This window comes from Alligator sinensis, unplaced genomic scaffold, assembly GCF_000455745.1.
Source record: "Alligator sinensis unplaced genomic scaffold, ASM45574v1 scaffold1488_1, whole genome shotgun sequence".
NCBI lineage: Eukaryota > Metazoa > Chordata > Crocodylia > Alligatoridae > Alligator > Alligator sinensis.
In genome coordinates, this window is record NW_005843097.1 from 338,207 (window position 1) to 357,673 (window position 19,467).

General features: G+C 60.1%; 4 protein-coding genes across 7 annotated transcripts in view; all 4 read left to right on the forward strand.

The window, feature by feature from the left end:
* Nucleotides 1-706: 706 nt before the first annotated feature.
* TSC22D4 (TSC22 domain family member 4) lies at nt 707-4,324 on the forward strand. Its single transcript, XM_006037318.3, has 4 exons — nt 707-1,217; nt 1,591-1,703; nt 2,981-3,029; nt 3,149-4,324. The coding sequence occupies exons 1-4, from the start codon at nt 894-896 to the stop codon at nt 3,332-3,334; spliced, it is 672 nt and encodes a 223-aa protein (XP_006037380.1). The 5' UTR covers nt 707-893; the 3' UTR covers nt 3,335-4,324.
* Nucleotides 4,325-4,474: 150 nt separating this feature from the next.
* LOC106721817 (probable cation-transporting ATPase 13A3) lies at nt 4,475-10,254 on the forward strand. Its single transcript, XM_025193743.1, is given in 10 exon segments — nt 4,475-7,032; nt 7,628-7,840; nt 8,004-8,253; nt 8,641-8,713; nt 8,831-8,889; nt 8,891-8,963; nt 9,234-9,422; nt 9,835-9,887; nt 9,974-10,162; nt 10,213-10,254. Coding segments are annotated over 10 exon segments (1,347 nt in total). The 5' UTR covers nt 4,475-6,826.
* Nucleotides 9,801-15,279, forward strand: LOC102374616 (probable cation-transporting ATPase 13A3). Of its 4 annotated transcripts, XM_025193754.1 has the most exons (9): nt 9,801-9,811; nt 9,974-10,162; nt 10,588-10,757; nt 10,834-10,953; nt 11,116-11,195; nt 11,290-11,332; nt 12,428-12,497; nt 13,956-14,041; nt 14,645-15,279. In XM_025193754.1, exons 3-9 carry the CDS (start codon nt 10,596-10,598, stop codon nt 14,927-14,929), a joined length of 846 nt encoding a protein of 281 aa, XP_025049539.1. In that variant the 5' UTR covers nt 9,801-9,811; nt 9,974-10,162; nt 10,588-10,595; the 3' UTR covers nt 14,930-15,279. The 4 variants fall into 4 exon arrangements, with proteins under 4 accessions (XP_025049539.1, XP_025049537.1, XP_025049540.1 ...); XM_025193752.1 differs by lacking the exons at nt 9,801-9,811; nt 9,974-10,162 and having other exon boundaries at nt 10,199-10,757; nt 13,956-14,785; XM_025193755.1 differs by lacking the exons at nt 9,801-9,811; nt 9,974-10,162; nt 10,588-10,757 and having other exon boundaries at nt 11,102-11,195; nt 13,956-14,785.
* Nucleotides 15,280-19,029: 3,750 nt separating this feature from the next.
* Nucleotides 19,030-19,467, forward strand: part of PPP1R35 (protein phosphatase 1 regulatory subunit 35) — a 2,784-nt gene continuing 2,346 nt past the window's right edge. The window contains exons 1-2 of the mRNA XM_025193744.1: nt 19,030-19,084; nt 19,347-19,356. Of these exons, the coding sequence (XP_025049529.1) occupies nt 19,030-19,084; nt 19,347-19,356 (65 nt within the window). The remainder of the gene's footprint in view (nt 19,085-19,346; nt 19,357-19,467) is intronic.

A 19,467-nucleotide genomic window follows, 5' to 3' on the forward strand; every position in this document is an offset into this window, starting at 1 on the left:
CACTCCCGACCTGCAGCCCCCTGCCCCGCCAGCGGTGCCCCTCACTCCCGACCTGCAGCCCCCCCTGCCGGTGTTCCTCACTCCCCCTGCCCTTTCCCACCCACCATGCCCCTCACTCCAGACCTGCAGCCCCCTGCCTGGTCCCTCCAGCTACGATCTCTGTCCCCGTCCCCCACTCCCACTGCCCGCAAAGGGGAGCAGCACCTGCCTCTCCCAGGGGACGGGGCACCCAGCTGATCCCTGCCCCCAATCTGGGCCCCCTCATCCTGGGATGCAGCCACCTCGGGTGGGTCCTGGGTAGAACCTGGGTCCCTTCCACCTCCCCCCACAAGGCTCAGGGGCGCCCCCAGCAGACACCTCCTGGGGCTGGGCTCCCGGCCTCCGAGCCCTCTCCAGGCTTTCCCAGAAGGGGGCGGGTCTTGTAGCTGGCAAGGAGGAGGCACCACATCTGGGAGTGGGCGGCCAGGACCAGGCACCTCCCAGTTAATCCCCTCCACCTTGAAGGGCAGGATCCATCCCCCCACCCAAAAAAGGTCTCAGCCTGTTGTGGGCGGTGGCATCTGAGGGGTTAATGCCAATCTGGGGCATCAAAAGGGGGGGGTCCATAGTAAGGGACCGCCCCCTACCTTGGCAAACAAGGGGTTAATGGAGGGATTGAGAGCCTCTTGGTAGTGCAGGGGTTAAAGGGATGGGGTGTGGCCTGTTGTCAGGGGCGGGCCAGGGTGTGTGTGTGGGGGGGTACTTCCTGGTGCAGGGATTTGTCAACAGGGCAGCGGGGACCAGCAGAGGCGGGCACCCCCCAGCACAGGAGCAAACCCTTCCCCCGCTCCCAGTATGGCCCTGGGGTGGTGGGCACAGCCCCCTGGGGGGCGCGGGGCCTCTGGGTGGGCGCCATGAGCCGCAAGAAGAGCGGCTTCCAGATCACGGGCGTGAGCGGCGAGGCTGCGTTGCCACCAGGCCCTGGGTCCCGGTTCCGTGTGGTGCGGCTGGGCGTGGGCACGGGCGAGCCCTACCGCCGTGGGCGCTGGACCTGCCGTGACTGCTATGAGGTGCCAGTGCCACCAGTGCCATCGCACCCCAGCCTCGCCCTGCGCCTGCCACACTCGCTGGATGCCACCCGCGCCCACCCGGGGACGCCAAGTGCACCGCAGGCCCGCTCGCTGGGAGGCCCCAGTGCCGCCGCACTTCCCAGCACCACCCGCCTCATCCAGCAACAGGTGATGGGGCCAGGGGCCAGATGCCGGGGTCCGTGTGCCCTGGGGTCAGTCAGGAGGGGGCACACCGGGACGCTTGGATTCCTCAGCGGGGCATGGGTGTGGCCGCAGGGTGCAGCGTCTAGCATCCCAGACACCTGAATTCCCATGAGGATCCCATAGTGGTGGTGGTGGCAGCGGGAGTTGCCCAAAAATTCTGTCCCATCCTCAGAGCCCCTTCGGGCTGGGCATAGACAGGAGAGGGGCATTGTGGGAAACTCCTGGACAGCAGAGGATGAAGGGTTTAAGGATGTGGGAACCTAGGCGTCCCGGCTCTGTGCAGGGTGGGGGAATCAGACGCCTGGGTTCCCCCCCCTGATGCTGCCCCCACCCCCAGGAGCTGCCACTGTCCCGCCCTGCATCACCGGCACCCCCCGAAGGCGGCCCGTCCCAGATGGTGCCCGACCCCCTCAGCCTGGCCCACTCCATGCTTGCCCTGGACGAGGACAGGTGAGGCAGCACTTCCTGTGGCAGGACTGGGGTGAGGGCGGGACTTTCTGCTTTGCCAATGCCTGGGTGGTGGGGGGCCAGACCGGGAGGGGAAGAGGAAGGAAGTGGTGGCGGGTGTGTCCCAACAGGGGGCCAGGGCCTGCGGTAGGGGGTGCAGCTGCTATTTTGGGGGGGACCCCTCAGCCTTGGTGCTCCTGCCAGGGGGCTGTGAGTTGAGAGTGAGGGGTACCAGAGGGGTCAGGCATGAGGGGCACTGGCAGGGCTGGGAGTTGAGGGTTGGGAGTGAGGGCCACTGGTGCATCCAGGGGGCCAAGGTGACCTTGGGCGTGGCACAAGGCGGAGGCAGGCACTTCCTGCCTGGGGTCGTGCAGATGCTAGGGTAGGTGTCCAGCAGCTCCTGCCCCACCCAGGGCCAGTAGGGAACCTAGGAGTCCAATTGCCCAACACCCCCACCAGCACCTGCTCCACCTGCCACAGAGCGAACCCAGGTATTCGGGCTCCAATGTGCAGCTCTGGACACCTGGGTCCATTCCTAACCAGGACACCTGGGTTCTCTGCGGGCAGCGGTGCCCAGGGAGTCCCAGTGGGGGCAGGGGCGGGGAGCCCAGACACCTGGGTTCTCCCCTGCCCCCCTCCCAGCAGCATGCGCCCAGAGTTATGTAAGGCTTCGGGCAATGGGGAGGCTGCGTGGGAACAGCGGGACTATTGATGCCCAGCTGGCTTGTGGCCAAGGCCACACCCCCTCCCCAGGGCAGGGCACCGATTGGCTTGGGGCTCTCGGATGCCTAGGTTCTTCCCCGCACCCCGGCAGCAGCAAGCAGGGAGCTCCCTCGCGACCCCGATCCCGGCGGATCCAGGGGTGGGCAATGGCCCTGGACCCGCAGGGGGTGTCAGTGAAGGCCATGGTCAGCTCCTACGAGGCGCGGGGGGTGCCGCGGGGCTGCGGGTGCTGTGCTCTGCCCGACACTGGCAACCCACGGCACCGGGGCTGTGCCTCGCCAGCCCCATCATGGGGCAGCTCCCCTGCTCATGCCCCCACCATGCCTGCCTTAGGGGCGCTGGGCTCCCGCCCTGGGGGGACCGACAAGGCGCTGCTGTCCCTGCTGGTCTGTGTGCACAGGTACCAGTGGGGGGCTGGAGGCTGCAAGTTGGGAGTGAGGGGCATTGGGCAGGAGTGGGGGCTGCGGGTTGTGGGGAGGGGCACTGGCAGGGTTGGGGGGCTGTAAGTCGGGAGTGAGGGGCCCTGGCTGAGCCCATCAGTACCCATCTCTCTGCAGCGCTGGCAGCGGGGTGATTGCCATTGACAACAAGATTGAGCAGGCCATGGTGAGTGCTCCGGGAGCCCGGATGCCTGGGTTCTCCGGGAGGAGAGCGGGGGCTGGGAGCCCCAGGGTGGGGAGGAGGTGGTGCGGCTGGCCCTTTCCAGACACCTGGGTTCCCCACAGGACCTGGTGAAGAGCCACCTGCTGCTGGCTGTGCGGGAGGAGGTGGAGCTGCTGCGGGAGCAGATCCGGGAGCTGGCAGAGTGTGGGGTGGCGCTGGAGCGGGAGAACGCCCTGCTCCGTGCCCTGGCCACCCCGGCCCAGCTGGCCCAGCTCCGGCCCCCCGCCAGCCCCGGGGGAGGGGAGTGACCTGCGTCAGATGCCTGGGTCCCCTCCCAGCTTGGGGACTGCAGGGCCGGGAGCCCCGGTCCCCTCCTGCCCATTGGAAGGGCTTCAAGCCAGGACACCTGGGTCATATCCCACCATGAAGAGGGGCTGTGGAGGAGTGGGCAGCCTGGACGCCTGGGTTCAGCCTGGCTTTAGGACTGGTGTCAGAGTCAAGGGGTCAGGTGCTGGGAGCCCGAACGCCTGGGTCCTTTCTTCAATGTCCAGCAGGGCACAGCTGCTCAGGGTGATGCCATTTATCCAGCAGGGCAAGGGGGGGTTGGGAGCTTTGTGGGGGGTTGCCAGCATGAATGCGCCCCAGTGCTGGGGGAGGGTTGGGGGCTTGGCACTTTTGGGGGGGTAACAAATGGGACGCTGGTGGCAATAACGGTTTTGTAATAAAGAGACTTCCAGTAGCTGCAGCCTGGCCTGTGGGGCTGGGGGATGCTGGGGTGGGGAGAGGTCGCATTGTACCAAACGCTCCGCCTCAAGAGGTGGGTGCAGCTTGGCACCACCCAGTGTTTACGGCTGGGAACAAAGGATGTTGTTCTCCCAAGCCAGGGGACTCGACGCCCTCCCCGCCTGCAGCCCCTGCGGCAGAGAAAGGGGCCTTGTCAATGAGGCTGGGGCACAGCCAAGAGGGACAGGCTCCTGGCCCACGATGCCCTGTGGCAGGAGGCCTCCTGGCCCAGAATCCCTTGGGGTACAGGAGGGCTGTGGGTCAGGAGTGAGGGGCAGTGGGGGGAAGGAAGTGGGGGAGGGTGGGAGTCAGACAGGTGGTGGTGCCTCCTCACCCCATCCCAGAATTCCCTGGGGCAGGGCCCTAGTCTCCCCCATCCCTTAATCCTTCAGGATTCCACTCCTCCCATCCCAGAATTCCCTGCAGAAGGGGCCAGGCCCCAATTCACTCCTTCTAGGTGTGTGGTGGAACCTTGCTTGACTCTGCCCTGACCTGCGAAGAAACATGGGATAAAAGCCCAGCCCTACCCCTCTCCCACAGTCCTCTGGGTCAAAGAGCAGTCTGGTTCCCCTGTACCATGATCCTCTGGGAGGGAGGAGGGGGGTGGCAAAACCCAGGGAGCTACAGTACCTACATCAGGGCAGGCTCTCGGGCACCCACCACTTGCTGGGAGCGCCTGGGTCCCCTCTGCCCCTCACTGCTGCATTCCCACCCCTTCACCTCCCCCAGGTCACAGGGTCACGGGGAGGGGTGACTCTGAGATCAGTGGTCACGCTGAGAGGACAGGTGGGAACTACAGCTCCCATAGTGCCCCGTGCAAGGCAATGCCTTCCTTTGTGCGTATGCGCGAACGGCAACAGGCCCCCCCCAATGGTGCGCTGTCAACGGTCATCCAGCGTACGTGCGCCAGGAGCACTCGCTGTTATTGGCTTCGCGGATACGCCCTGCCCCATCCCCGCACGATTAGGCTGCGCCGCCTCCTGCTGCGCATGCGCATGGTCCCTACAACACGCATGCTTCGGATCACCGAAGAGCCAGTGCGAGGCCCTGCCCCCTGCACTTCCTTCTGAGCATGCGCCCTCACCCGCCAGTGGCGCCGGGTCTTCCGCCTGCGTTTCCCTCCTGGTGCGCATGCGCCCGCTTTGGCCCCTCCCTCCGCGCATGTGTGTTGCCTGCTCGCGCTGTCCACAGCTGCCGCGGGCCTCCCCCCCCCCTACTCACACGCTTCGTCTGTCCCGCGCGCCCCCCCACGCGAGGCTCTGTTCCGTCCCGCCGGAAGATGTGATGTGGAGCCCAGAGGTGGTGAGTCCGCGGCGGGGGGGGTGTCACGTGGAGCTGAGGGAATAGTTGAGATGGGCGCGTCCACCACGTGACAGGGAGGGGTCCCGTGAGGCTGAAATGACGGTTGAAGGGGCGAGGCGTCACGTGAGGCTGACGTGACGTTGTGGGGCGGAATGTCACGTGGGGCTGAGGTGACAGTTGCGGGCAGAGCCGGCACGTGATAGGCAGGGTTACGTGGGGATGGCAGGTCACGTGGTGGGGCATGCGTTGGGGTGCCTCGCATGTGGGTCTGAGGGAAGGGGGTCATCCCCCCCCTCGCAGCCCAGGATGGGTGCAGGTCCAGGGAGGGGGGAACGCCTGGGTCATCTTCCAGCCTTGCAGGTGTATCTATCCCTCCACTTGCAACCCTTGTAGTGTTGGGGGCCCCCCCTCAGCGATGTCACCCCCTACCCCACCTGTCTCCTCAGCCCCTGGGAAGGCTGCTGGTCCAGGTGCCCCGTGGGTGGCCCTGGACCGGGGCCTGTGCAGCTGACACAGTGACAGGAGCTGGCGTGAGTCCCCCCACAGGGGAAAGAGGTGGGGGAGGCAGGGGGGCTATCCAGTGCTGAGATGCTCTGGGGTGGGGCACAGCCAAGTGTAACAGGGACTGCAACTACCTCAGGTGGGTCACAGCTAGATATAATGGCTCTTTGGCGCTGAGATGCAGCCAGCTCTGGGGTGCAGCTGGGTATGACAGGGCTACGCACCTGGCACTGAGATGCAGCCAGTTCTGGGGTAGGTCGCGGCCAAGTGTAAAAGGGACCAAAGCTCCTTCTGGGATGGGTCGCAGCTTGGTATGACAGGGCTTTTTAGCACTGCCATGCAGCTGCTGCTGGTGTGGGTCGTAACCAAGTGTAATAGGGACTGCAGCTACCTCTGGGGTTGGTTGCACCTGAGTATGACGGCTCTTTGGTGCTGAGATGCAGCCACTTCTAGGGTGCAGCTGGGTATAACGGGCTCTTCACTAGGCACTGAGATGCAGCCAGCTCTAGGGTGGGTCGCAGCTGAGTATAACAGGGTCCCCTCACCTGACACCTGAGATGCGGATTTCTCTGGGGTGGGTTGGGGCTGTATGTAACAGGGTTCTTTCACAGTAAGATGTAGCCGTGTTTGGGGTAGGACGCAGGTGGGTGTAACAGGGACCCACCTCAATTGTCCCTGAGATGTGGCCACCTCTGGAGAGGGTCACAGCTTTACGTAACAGGATCCTTTCACAGTAAAGTACAGCCATCTCTGGGGTAGGACACAGGTGGATATAACGAGTCCCCGTCACTTGACACCTGAGATGCGGCTGTGTCTGGGGTGGGTCACAGCTGTATGTAATGCAGCTCCATCACACCACTTCTGTGACGCAACACAAGTTGAGTATAACGGGAACCCCTTACTTGGCACTGAGATGCAGTCAGCTCTGGGGTGGTTCATAGCTGCATATAATAAGGTTCTTTCACACTAAAATGTAATCACTTCTTGGGTAGGGCGCAGGTGGGTATAATAGGGACCCCTCACTTGGCGTTGAGATGCAACCGCCTCTAGGGGGTCATGGCTGCATGTAACGGATCTGCTCTGGGGTGGGTATAATGGGGCCCCTTCACCTGCAGCCAACTCTGGGTATAACAGAGTCATCTCACATTAAGATGCAGCCATTTCTGGGGTAGGGCATAGCCAGGTATAACAGGAACCCCTCACCTGGCACTGGGATGCAACCAGTTCTGGGATGGCTCCCAGCTGCATGTAACGGGACCCCTCATGCTATGATGCAGCCACCTCTGGGGTGGGCTGTGGCTGGGTGTAATGGGCCCCCTCTCCCAGGAGCCTGGCGCTGGGGTAAACACGTGACCCACAGGAAGGAGACATGGAGGGACGAGCTCGGAACTACGACAACTGAGATGAGGAAGATGAGATGGTGAGTCCCCCTTGCCCCAGGGCACTGTGGGAACTGCCCCCCTCCATGCCATCCTGCAAGCTGGGAAGCCTGCCCCAGGGCACTATGGCAGCCCAGCAGGACCCAGCACAGTGCATTGTGGGTAGGGGACCAGCAGGAGATGCTGCCTGCTCCATTCTGCCCCTGCAGGAAGTGGCCGGATACTGCCCCTGCCCCTGGAAGCTGGTGCTGGTCGCTCTGGGGACCCTGTGCTCTGGTGGCTTCCTTCTCTTCCTCTACTGGCTGCCTCAGCGCAGTGTATGCTGGACTTGCCAGTGTGCCCCTCTGCATGATGCCTGCGTGCTCCTCCTGTTGACCACCATGAGTCGGGGGGTGTTGGTTGGGGGAGGGGCAAATTTGACCCCTGCCCTAACCATCTCCCTGCTGCTGTCCTGGCAGGACGAATTCTGCACTTGGTCCCAAGTCCAGGTCCGCACCTTCTGGGCCCCAGGCATGGACCCCCTGAGCTGCCCCCAGTCAGGGGATGGCAGTCCAGAGGGCCCCTCTGAGGCTGAGGGGCTGGACTGCGAGCAGGGGCTGCTGCCCATAGGGCAGATGGAGGTGAGGCAGTCTCCAGTGTCCCCCCTCCCATCTCCACAGGGGGCCTGGGGTACTGCCTCCTAGATGACTCCGACCAGGTCAGGTTCTTCATCCACCACTGGGCGCAGTACCTGTGGGACCTGGCGGACCAGGCCTTCCACCGCCTCATGGCACTGGACGCCATTGTGCCCTGCTCTGCCCTGCATGGGGCCCACAGTGCCGGGCTGCCCCTGCCCACCCAGGCGTACCGGTGAGCAGGGTTGTGGGTTGGGAGTAAGGGGCACTGAGGGGAGGGGAGGGGGCTGTGGGTTAGGAGTGAGGGGCACGGGGGGGGGCAAGGACTGCAGGTTGGGAGAAAGCGGCAGAGGAAGGGGGGCAGGGGGCTTCCCCCTTACAGCTACTGCCCCCCTCAGGCGGCACTTCTATGGAGACAACCTGATTGATGTCAAAGTGCCTTCCCTCCTCAAGCTGCTCCTCAAGGAGGTGAGAAGGGACCCAGGTGTCCGGGGTCCCAGCTGGGACCCAAGTGTCCTGAACCCCTTTTACGTGTTCCAAGCCTTCAGCATGATGCTTTGGGTGCTGGACGACTACTACTACTATGCTGCCGCCATCTTGTTCATGACTGTGCTCTCCGCCAGCTTCGCCCTGCATGTCATGCGCAAGGTGTGTGGGGCCTGGGCCCGAGGGAGGGTCTTGGCATGGGGGAAGGAGTCAGTGCATAGGAAGGAGGGGGCTTGGGATGGTGGAGTAGTCAATGCTCGGTGGGGGAGGGTGGAGGGATGGGGCTCAGAGTCAGTGCCTGGCGGGAGAGGCTTGGCACAGAGGGTGTGGTATATGCCTCAGGATAGGGGCTTGCAGCTAGGATTGTCCCTTAGTGCTGGGGGTGCCTGTGGGGTGTGGGGACTAAGGGTGCTGCCCCTGGATGTGTGCCACAGGGTGGGGGGGCAGCAGGGGCAGAGCCCAGGGGCTGGAAGGGGTGTCCCAGGGCAGGGGGGGGCAGTGGTCGTTCTGGCCTTCTCCCAACCTCTCCCCCTCCACTTCTACCCCTAGCAATACATTCTGCTCCACGACATGGTGGCAGCCCACAACATGGTGCGGGTGACAGTCTCCAGGGGTCACCACGGTGAGTGCCCGGGTCCTGATCTTGGCCCGATCCAGGTGTTCGGGTTGCCCCAGGGTGGGGGACAAATCTGGACCCGTCTCCCTTCTTCCCATTCACTGCCCCACCCGGCCACCCCAGGCATGGAGGAGATCCTGTCCACAGAGCTGGTTCCAGGGGACGTGGTGCTGGTGCCACTGTGGGGGGCTGACAGTGCCCTGCAACGCTGCCCTGCTGAGCGGCACAGCCATCGTCAATGTGAGCATGCTCACCGGTAGGGGGTGGGGCTTGGGTAGCAGAGGAATTGGAGTTCCTGGGTGGGCCGGACCCAGCGTTCCCCAGGTGGGCTGGACCAGACTGGGCGTCCCCCGGGTAGGCCAGACTGGGCATCCCCAGGTGGGCTGCTTGCTCAAACAGTGCCCAGGCCTGGCCCAGGGGCTCCATGGGCAGAGGAATGGGGGGGAGGAGAGGCACAGGGGTATTAAAGGGCAGGCATGCGGGGTCCTGCCACCCCTCCAGCTACCCTCCCTCAATATCTCGGCAGGCGAGAGCATCCCAGTGACCAAGACAGCACTGCCGGATCTGAGGCAGGTGGGAGCAGGGAAGGGGGCAGCCTGCGACCCCCACTACGAACCCCGTGGGCACCGGCGCCACACACTCTTCTGTGGCACCTGTGTGCTCCAGACCCGCTACTACTCAGGGCAGCCTGTGCGTGCCCTCATGCTCTGCACTGGTACGGAGGGGCCTGATCCTGAGTGGGGGGCAGGGCTTCTACAGAGTCTCAGGGGGGTGCCAAGAGCACCTCGGATCCCCCCCCGTGGGGGTCTCTGACTTTGCCCTCCGCCACTTCCCTGTCCGTTAGAGGTGGACAAGCTGGGCCCCCTTACAGCCAGCGCTGTGTCTGCTACAAGTGTCTGGCCGAGGAGATCCTGGATGACCCAGCCTTGGCCACCCCCCACCCACAGAGCAGCACCCAAGCCCCAGGGTAGGGGCAGACCCAGAGGTACTAGGGGGAGGGGGCAGGCAGCCTCTCTTATCCTCTTTACCCTGCTTCTCCAGGCAACTGGTCTGCTCCATCCTGTACCCAAAGCCGACTGAGTTTCGGCTCTACTGCGATGCCAGGTGCTTACTGCTCTGCCTTGTAGCTGTGGCAGGTGCCGGCATGGCCTACTCAGTTGCCCACAGTGTCCAGCAGGGAGTGAGTGGCATGGTTGGGGGTACAGGTGCCTGGACCCCCACCCCCATGGATAGGCTGACCACGGGGTCTCCCTCCCCACCCCCCAGGAGGAGGCAGGGCGCATCGTGCTGGAGTCCCTGGACATCCTGACCATTGTGGTGCCCCTGGCGCTGCCTGCCACCCTCACGGCCAGCATCACCTGGGCCCAGCGACGACTCCACATCTGCGCCATCCATGCCACCAGCCCCCAGCGCCTGCACACTGCTGGGGGCCTCAACCTCTTCTGTTTTGACAAGGTCAGGATACCCTCTCCCCCCACCCCATCTCCCATCTGCCTCTGCTGCAGACACCCAGGTCCTCCACAGTGCCCCCTCTTGCTACCCATTAGACCCTCATACCTTTTTTCAAGTCCCTCCCCCAATATTGATCCCTCCTTGGAGCCCTGCCCCCAAAACAAAGTCCTTCTTGAAGCTCTGTCCCCAATAGTAACCCTTCTTTCGAGCCCCACCCCTCTGGAGTAGCCCCTCTCTGGAACTCCATCCACAACAGTAGTCCCTCTGAACCCGAGAGCACCAGGATCCTGGGCGAGCTGCACCATGCATGCGTGAGGCCCGTCATGGTCACTGGTGGGCCCGGACACAGGTTCCTGGGAGCAGGGCGGGGCACCCAGATGCCTGGGTTTCCTGCCAGCTTGCAGGCATTGAATTCCACATCCCCCCAGGTGACAACATGCTGACGGCCATCTCGGTGGCCTGGGAATGTGGCATGATCCCACCCAAGGGCCGTGTGGTGCTGGCCGAGGCCCTGCCCCCCCGTGATGGGCAACTGCCCACCATCACCTGGCACTATACAGACCCCAAGCCTGGCGGCAGCACTAAACAGGACACTGAGGTGAGGGAGGGGGCATACTGTGGGGGGGGGGTCCAGCAGGGGTCACTAGGTTCATTTCCCCCCCTTGTGTCCTCAGGACTTCAAGCAGGGGCTGGCAAAAGCTGAAACCCCCCCCCCGATATCAGCTACCACTTTGCCATCAGCGGAAAGACCCTCGGCATCATCTATGAGCACTTCCCCCGAGCACCTGCCCAAGGTGAGCCTAGATGCCTGGGTCCTCTGCCCTTACCCCCCACCCCCATAGCTGGGAGAGATCCCAGGTGTCTAGGGCTCCCTTCCCCCTACCAGCCCCCACTCTCCTGCCAGAGCAGGGAGAGAACCCAGGCATATGGCTCCATTCTCAGCCCCCCTCCTGCAGCTCCTGCTCTGTGCCACTGTCTATGCCCTCATGGCACCCGACCAGAAGACCCAGCTGGTGGAAGCCCTACAGCAAGTAGGGTGAGTTCGGGGGTCCTGGATGCCTGGGTTCCTTGAGGAGGGTGGGATGGGAGCCCAGAGACCTAGGTTCTATCCGCTCTCTTCTCCCTTCCAGCTACTATGTGGGCACGTGCAGGGATGGAGCCAATGACTGTGGGGTGAGTTCTGTGTAGGGAGCTCGACTGCCTGTGTTCTTTCCAGCTCTGGGCTGCTCTGAGCGCCCTGGACGCCTGGGTTCTCCACACTCCGCCCCCAACACCAAGGGGGTGGAGTCACAGGTCACCCTCCCCCCCAGGCACTGAAGTGGGCACGCACAGGCATCTCACTGTCAGAGCTGGAGGCCTCAGTGGCATCACCCTTCACCTCCCAGCAGCCCAAAATCTGCGTGCCTGACCTCCTCAGGTGTGGGGAGCAGGGCATGTTGTGACCTGGGATCTGGAGAGTCTGGGCTCCAACCTGGCCTTGAGCAGGGCACCACTTGGCGGTGGGGTTCAGAACACTGCAGGGCATGCTGGGATATGGAGGCATGCTGGCAATGCATGCTGGGATGCGCAGTCCTCCCTGGCCTGGGGCCCTGACCTCTCCTGCCACAGGGAGGGGCGGGCAGCGCTGGTTACCTCTTTCTGCGTGTTCAAGTTCGTGGCACTCTACAGCCTCATCCAGTACTTTAGCATCCTGCTGCTATACTCTGTGAGTGCGCCCAGCTCTGGGGGACCCCCCCGTCTGGCTCCAGGGCCAGCTACTTCTGGGGTGGGCGCAGGCAAGCGTAACGGGGCACCTTCCAAGCCACAAAGTGCCCAGGTGTGGGGTCACTAGGAGTTGACTATACTAGTTAGGATTGGCTATAGTGGGATTGGAGATGTAGCCAGATCTGGGATAGAGCTCAGCCAAGTATAATGGGATCGAGGATGCACCCAGCTCGGGTGCAATATAATAGGGTCCCTCCTCACCCAGGATGCATGGAGCTCTGGAGTGGAGATTGCTTAGGGCTGGTTAGACTGGTTAGGATTGGTTATACTGGGATCGGAGATGCAGCTGGTTCTGAGACAGAGCACAGCCCAGGTTCTAAGGATGCATCCAGGTCTGGGGTTGAGATCAGTAGGACTCGGTTATACCAGTCAGGGCTGGTTATAGTGGGATCGGAGATGCAGGTGGCTTTGGGGCAGAGCATAGCTGAGTATAACAGGGTCAAGGATGATCCCAGCTCTGGGGTGGAGCAGCCTGTCACCCCCCCATTCCTTCCCCCCCCACAGATGTTCAGCAACCTGGGTGACACCCAGTATCTCTTCATTGACATGACAATTATGTCCCTCGCCTTCACCGGTACGTGTTGTGGGGGGCAGGGGGCGGACACTGGGGCAGGGGGCACAGGGCCCCATATACCCCTCACTCCCCTGGCTCTCTCTTCGCAGTGAGTCTGACTCATGCCTGGCCAGCGCTGGGCCCCCAGCGCCCCCTGGCAGGGCTGGCATCACCCCAGCTGCTGCTCTCAGTGTTGGCCCAGATCCTGCTGGGCCAACACTGGCTTGGGGCAGCTCCTTCCAGGTGCTGCCCTTTCTGCTTGTGTGCGCCCAGCCCTGGTACCAGACCCCCGGTACCCTGTAAGTGCCCCCCAGACATGCCCCTGTACCCCCCCGCACCTGCCCCTGGACTCCAGGACCTGCCCCTGCCCTTCCTGTTTGTGCATACCCAGCCCTGATATCAGCCGCCTGGAGCTCTGTAAGTGCCCCCCACATCTGCCCCTGCACCCCCTGAACCTGCTCCTCTGCCCCTAGACCTGCTCCTCTCCCACATGCCTGTCCCTGAACCCCCTGGAACTGCACCTGCAGCAATTCAGAGTGCCTCTGCATGGCCCAGTGCATGCTGGGAGGCAGAAGCCATGGAGAAGAGGGGCTGGCTCCAGGGCGTTCTGGGAAACAGTGGGGTGGACCCAGGGTATGCTGGGACAGGGGAAGGGCCAGGCCCAATGCATTTGGGAAGTAGAAGCCATGGGGAGGCTGGGCTAAGTCCATGCTGGGAGACTGGGTGCCAGGCCTGGTGGATGCTGGGAGATTGGGGCGCAGGGCAGGGGGAGGAGGGGGGAAGCATAGTGCATGCTAGGAAGTAGAAGCCATGGTGAAGGGAGGCTGGGCCCAGGGCATGCTGGGACATGGAGTGGGGAGCCAACTCAGTGTATGCTGGGAGATGGGCTGCCAGGCCTGATGTATGCTGGGGGGCAAAGGGGGTGGGCCTAGTGCCTCCTGGGAGGCACAAGTCCTGGACAAGTGGGAGCCAGGCCCAGAGCATGCTGGAACATGTGGAGGGGAGGAGCAGATCCAGTGCATCCTGGGAGATGGGGACCAGGCCCAGTGCATGGGGAAGGGGGAGGCCAGGCCCAGGGCATGCTGGGACATGGGTTAGCAACCCAATGCATGCTGGGACTGGACCACCTGGCACCTGCCACCACCCCCTCAGCACCTGGGCCTCTGGCCCAGCCTCATGCAGTCTGGGCTCCCCGGTGCCTGCCAATGCCTCCCCAGCCCCCCTTCCCAGCTCCTCGGAGCTCCTGGGTGGGGGCAGGGCTGAGGAATAGGAAGACTCCCAGGGCTGCACCATCACCAGCCTGGAGAACACCAGCATTTTCACATCCTGTTTCCAGTACATAGCTGTGGCCATGGCCTTTGCCAAGGGGCCACCCTTCCGCCAGGCCCCCCATACCAATTGTGAGTGGGGGGCAGGGTCTGTGAGGCTGGGGGTGCATGGTTTGTGCCCCAGGGATCTTGACCTCCCCTTGTCCCCCAGGCCCTTTCCTGGCCGCTGTGATGCTCGCCTCGGTTTTTGTGCTCCTGCTGCTGTGGCCCTGCCCTGCCCTGGCCCAGTTCTATGAGGTAGGGGTCCAGGTGCACTGTGGGATGGTGGAAGGGAGCAGGCAACTGCCAGTGTGGCTTGGGGGAGGAGTTAGACACCATCTTCCAGCATGCTCTCCACTCATGAGGTGGGTGGGGGTTGTTGGGGTGCATTCTCAGTTGGGGGTGCTGGGGCCCAGTACATGCGGGGAGCTGGGGGAGGAGGTGCAGACCCCAATGCATGCTGGGAAACAGGTGGGTCAAGCCCAGTGCATGCTGGGAAATGGAGGGCGTTGCTGGAGTGGTGGGGGGAGAGCTTGGGAGTGGAGCTGTGCATGCTGGGAGATGGGAGTTATGCAGGAGGCTGGTGGGAGGCAGGCCCAGTACATGCTTGATGGGGGAGTTCTGCAGGACATTGGGAGAGGGGAGGCACAGTACATGCTGGAATGTAGGAGGACCAGATCTGGGGGACAGGCCCAGTGCATGCTGGGATGCAGGAGGACCAGATCCAGGGCTGGCTGGGGTTGATGTCATGGCATGAAGGGGTCCTAGGGGCACTGATGGGGGCTTCCCTGGGGGACTGGGATGGCCTGGGCCATGGTGGGGGACTCCAGTATAGTGCCTAAGACCCACTATCCTCACCAGCTGACCTGCATGCCCTACGAATGGCGCCTGACGCTGCTGGCACTAGCCCTGACCCATGCCCTGCTGACTGTTGGCATTGAGTTGAGGTTTGCCCCGTGGGGGTTGGTGGGGAGGGCAGCAGCAGATTCAGAGTGCATCTTCTCATCCTCCTGTCCCCCCAGAGCTACGTGTGTAACTGACGCCCTGTGGCAGCACCTGTGCTATACTTGGCGCTGGTACCGGTACCAGAGCCAAGTCACCTACCCCCAGGTACTGCAGGAGATTGAGCAAAGCATGCTGGGATAGCAGTGGTGCCTTCTATAGATCTGTTTGCAACGCATGTTGCGGTAGCAGTGGTGCTTTTCACTTATCTGCTTTGCAATGCAGAGTTGGATAGCAGTGCCTTGCACCTATCTGCTTTCTAATGCATGCTGGGACAGGGGTGTGGCCTTCCACATATTTGTTTTGCAATGCCTGCTGAGATAGTGGTGCCTTGCACCTATCTGCTTTGCAATGCATGCTGGGATAGCAACAGGATGCATTGCTGCAGTGCATTGTGGGAGACGTTCCTGTGAGCTCCCAGCATAGATTTCATAGACATCAGGGCTGGAAGGGACCTCGGAAGATCATCGAGTCCAGCCCCCCGCCCAAAGGGCAGGAAGTCAGCTGGGGTCATAGGATCCCAGCAAGATAAGCATCCAGTTTCATCTTGAAGGTGTTCAATGAAGGCGCTTGAACCACCTCCGGTGGCAGGCTGTTCCAGACCTTGGGGGCTCGGACAGTAAAGAAGTTCTTCCTTATGTCCAGCCTGAAACGATCTTGAAGTAGTTTGTGACCATTCGACCTCGTCATCCCTTGGGGCGCTCTGGTGAACAAACGTTCCCCCAGATGCTGGTGGTCACCCCTGATAAACTTGTAGGTGGCCATCAGATCACCCCTGAGCCTGCGCTTTTTCAGGCTAAAGAGCCCCAGGGCTCTCAGCCTGTCATCGTAGGGTCTGCTTCCCTGACCTCTGATCATGCGCGTGGCTCTTCTCTGGACTCTCTCAAGCTTCTCCACATCCTTTTTGAATTGTGGAGCCCAAAACTGGACACGGTACTCCAGCTGCGGCCTCACTAAGGCCGAGTACAGGGGGAGAATGACGTCCCGGGATTTGCTTGAGAAGCAAAATAAAAATGTTTGTGCACTCCCTGCTCCTCCATTGCAGAAATCTATTTTAATCCGTTTTTAAAAACACACTTATTCTCTAAAGCAATTGGCTCCAAAATGTGGTACCTCTACTTTTGCTATTTACACACTCTCCTTTTTCATCCCTAAAGCTATTTCTTTCGGATTTGGGGGTTCCCAGTTCCTGTCATCTTGCTTTAGTTCAATCTATTCTAGATGGAGCTTTACCTGACGATTGCCTAAAAACGAGGCGCTGAACGCCGCTGCTTAGCGGCGTTCCTGTCAGAGAGTGCATTTTGCACGGGTTCTGTGATTTGGATTGACATACCACTTGTTTCTGTATAAATATGAACTCGCCATTTTCTCAACCTCCTGAAACCCTCAATATTTTGGATCTTGGAAATGGCCCGTCTCCTTATATGGTACTGGAGCAGCCGCTAAAGTTAGAGAGAGAGTTTTGCTAAAAGCTCTTTCCATTCTGGTGTTAGAAAGGAAAAAGGAGAATTGGCAATTGGGAAATTCAAGTGCAACTGCTTTCTCCGCTTGGTTCAGTAGAGGCAGAGTTGCTTGCTGGCATTCAGAACTCACTCTCTATTCTCCAAATAGTTTTGAAAAATAACAGGGTTCAGAAGGATGCCAAGGTGGGCTAAGTGGAGAAACGTGAATGTAGTGGGTAGGGTGCGTGAGAAAGTCTGTTACTAGAAATGGATTTACCCTGATCTTGCAAGCTGCTCTGCAAGGGGGGATTCCTGCCCTGCAGGAAATCAATGGGGTCTGTGGGATGGAAGGGACAACCCAGCTTTTGGCATATTTTCCATACTCTATGGACCCCTGGATTTGCAGTTTAGTACATCTACACAAACAGCCATCTATCTTATTCTCATCCTTCTAGAACCACATGAAGGCTGTCACTCCAGCTCATATGTTATTCAGAGTTAATTCAGTGTCTGCAATTTTAGTCACTATATATGGATAACTATAGGAAGCTGAGTGGGGCTCACTCCGCTACATACTGTACAAATGTTGTCAGACACAGTCTATTATGTCCAAGTATTGTGTCCACATTTTGCAATAGTTTTAAAAAAAGCAGGCAGTAGTTTCCTATTCTTTTGGGCTCACAGCATGTTGTCTGCTGCAAATCTCTATTCACGTTCTTACAGGATAACACAGTGGTGTCACATTCATCATTAAATGAATTAACCGTTAACCCTATATTTACACTCCTGCTATAAACAGAAGCTTAATTTGCTGCACTGACAGTCGGTTGCGTGCCATTTGTATCTTTTCTGTGCTATTTGGTATTTATATAGCACTCAAAAGTCACTAAATGCTTTACATATTAAAAAATACAAGTCCCCATCTGGAAGGGTTTTCCACCTTATAGCTCAATTCTGTATATTCGTGTACTTCTCATAGGCGTTCTGGAAACAGAGGTCTTGCTGAATTAGTTCTTAGGCAGCATTACATATATAGATAATTCCTAATTATGCTATATAACACCAACACCAAGCCCCTCTTTTCAACCATCACAGAATGAAAAGGAGCATTCCTACTTCGGCAGATGACAAAACAAAGCAGAGCAAAACAAATACACATTTTCCAGGGCAGATTTCACAATTGCAGTATTCCAGCTGAGCAACAGCTGGTTGGAAGAACAAAGCTGAATTCTTTTAGGGTATTCATTCGTGACATTCCCAAAAAGGAAGCAAGACAGATGAGGGAGAGATACAGCTCTTTACAGTACCTTGGCTCATCTTCAAGTGGCACTCCACTCTGCATCGGAAAAGAATTGCACCTTGTGTGCAAGAACAAGTGCGATCTTCTTTAGTAATGCTAGGAACCCACCATGCTCAGAGCTGTATCGGAGAGAGAACCAGGATGCTCTGCGTTCAGGCCCAAAGATTTGCCTGTGTCAGCAGTGGGTCACGCTGGACTTTTCTATGGGGCTATTCAAACCTTCCTGGCTGTGGCCTAGCAAGCTGCTGAGGTCATGCAGGCCTGATCCACCTTTGCTGACAGGCAGAAAACACAGACACTCATCACTCTGACTGTAGCACTGCCCAGTGTAGGAGGGTAGCAAAGCCGTCCTTGAGAGAGTGGAAAACAGCACAACTTTGAATACACACTGCTACCCTCTCTTTTGCCTTTGCCCCTGCCTTGGTATAACAAAGACCCTGTGGTCCAGTCATGGGTGGAGTCCCACCAGGTCTCCGTTATCCCTGTGACATCGTAATTGTTTGCACTGAGCAGGAGGATGCTTATTCCCCAAGCTCCTGGCATTAGTGTACAGGCAGGCAAGTGCCCCCTGGGGGGCTCCTTCCTTGCACACAGATTTTACCAGGGCTGGGCCAGGGGTGGGCTCCCTGAAGCGCTGCAAAGCATACTGGTGAGCCCCTTGGCCTAACCCTTTGCTTGCTGAACTGTTGTGGGAAGGAGGTCTGTCCCCTCTGGCATCTCCTGACTCCTCCCCCCGTTCCCTGCCAGCTGGAGGTGGATGAGCTGGGGCCCCCTTACAGCTAGCACCTGTGCTGCCAGCGTCAGGCCCAACCACATGCCCACTACAAGCACCTGGTGCAGGAGATCATGGATGACCTAGCCTGATCCCCCAGCAGCACCTGGGCTCTGGGGCACCAGTGGAGAGCAGCACCTAGCCTCCCCCCCTGCAATGTCAGACTTGGGGGTAGGGAGGCAAGCCTCCAACTGTCAGCATGCCTGGCACAGGGCCTGCTGGGAGATACCCATTGTGACACAGTGCCTGCACCTTCCCAGCATGCTTAGCAGAACCTTTTGGGGGGCAGTTCTCAACCTGCAGCTCCTAGCATGCTTTGCAGCTAGCCAGGAGCCCAAGGGATGCTGAAAACTACAGACTGTCTTCCCCCACCCACATGAACAGGTACATTGCCCCCCAGGGTGGGGGGAGGGGGCAATTCTGCTCCACCAATCGGGTGTAAGAACCTGGAGCGCTGCACCTCGGCTCCTCCCCCTCTCCCTACTCCCCCATCCACTGTGACCACCTGGGAAAGGAGAATAAATTGGAAATCATTATTTTGCGTGGACACTGCATCATTTCATGTGTGTGTTGGGGTGGGGCTGAAAGTAGGACCACCTGGGTTCTCTCTGCACTCGAAGAGGGGAGTGGGGGGCTGCTGGGTTTGATGCTTAGCCCAGGGTCTCTGGGTACCCTGGGCTCTGGATTGAGCCTTCATGGAGGTTATATACCTGCAGGGATGAGGGGCAAGATGGGTAGACCTGATCCTACAGCTCCCTTGGAGGAAGAGGGGGCCATGGACCCAGGTGAGCTGCCCTGTCTGCCTGCAGTGCCCAGCCGAAGCCTGGGGGGGTTTTGGTCTGGCCGCTCCATTGGCACTGCAGCTTCTTCCACGTCCTATAATGGTACAGCCCAGGTTCCCCTTTATGACTTGCAGTAATACAATGCAGTTGGCCCTTTTGCAAGTCATAATTATATAGTCCACCCCCCATTTCTCCCTCCACCCTCCCCATTTGCAGTGGTTATGATAGTATAATCCACACCGTATTTCTCCCCGCCCTTTTACAGGGCCGCAATGGTATAACGCCCTCATTCCTCCCCCTTTGGCAAGTCACAATGGTATAAACCACATCCTATTCTCCCTCCCGCCCGCCCGCCCGCCCGCCCTTTTGCCATCACCACAATGGTA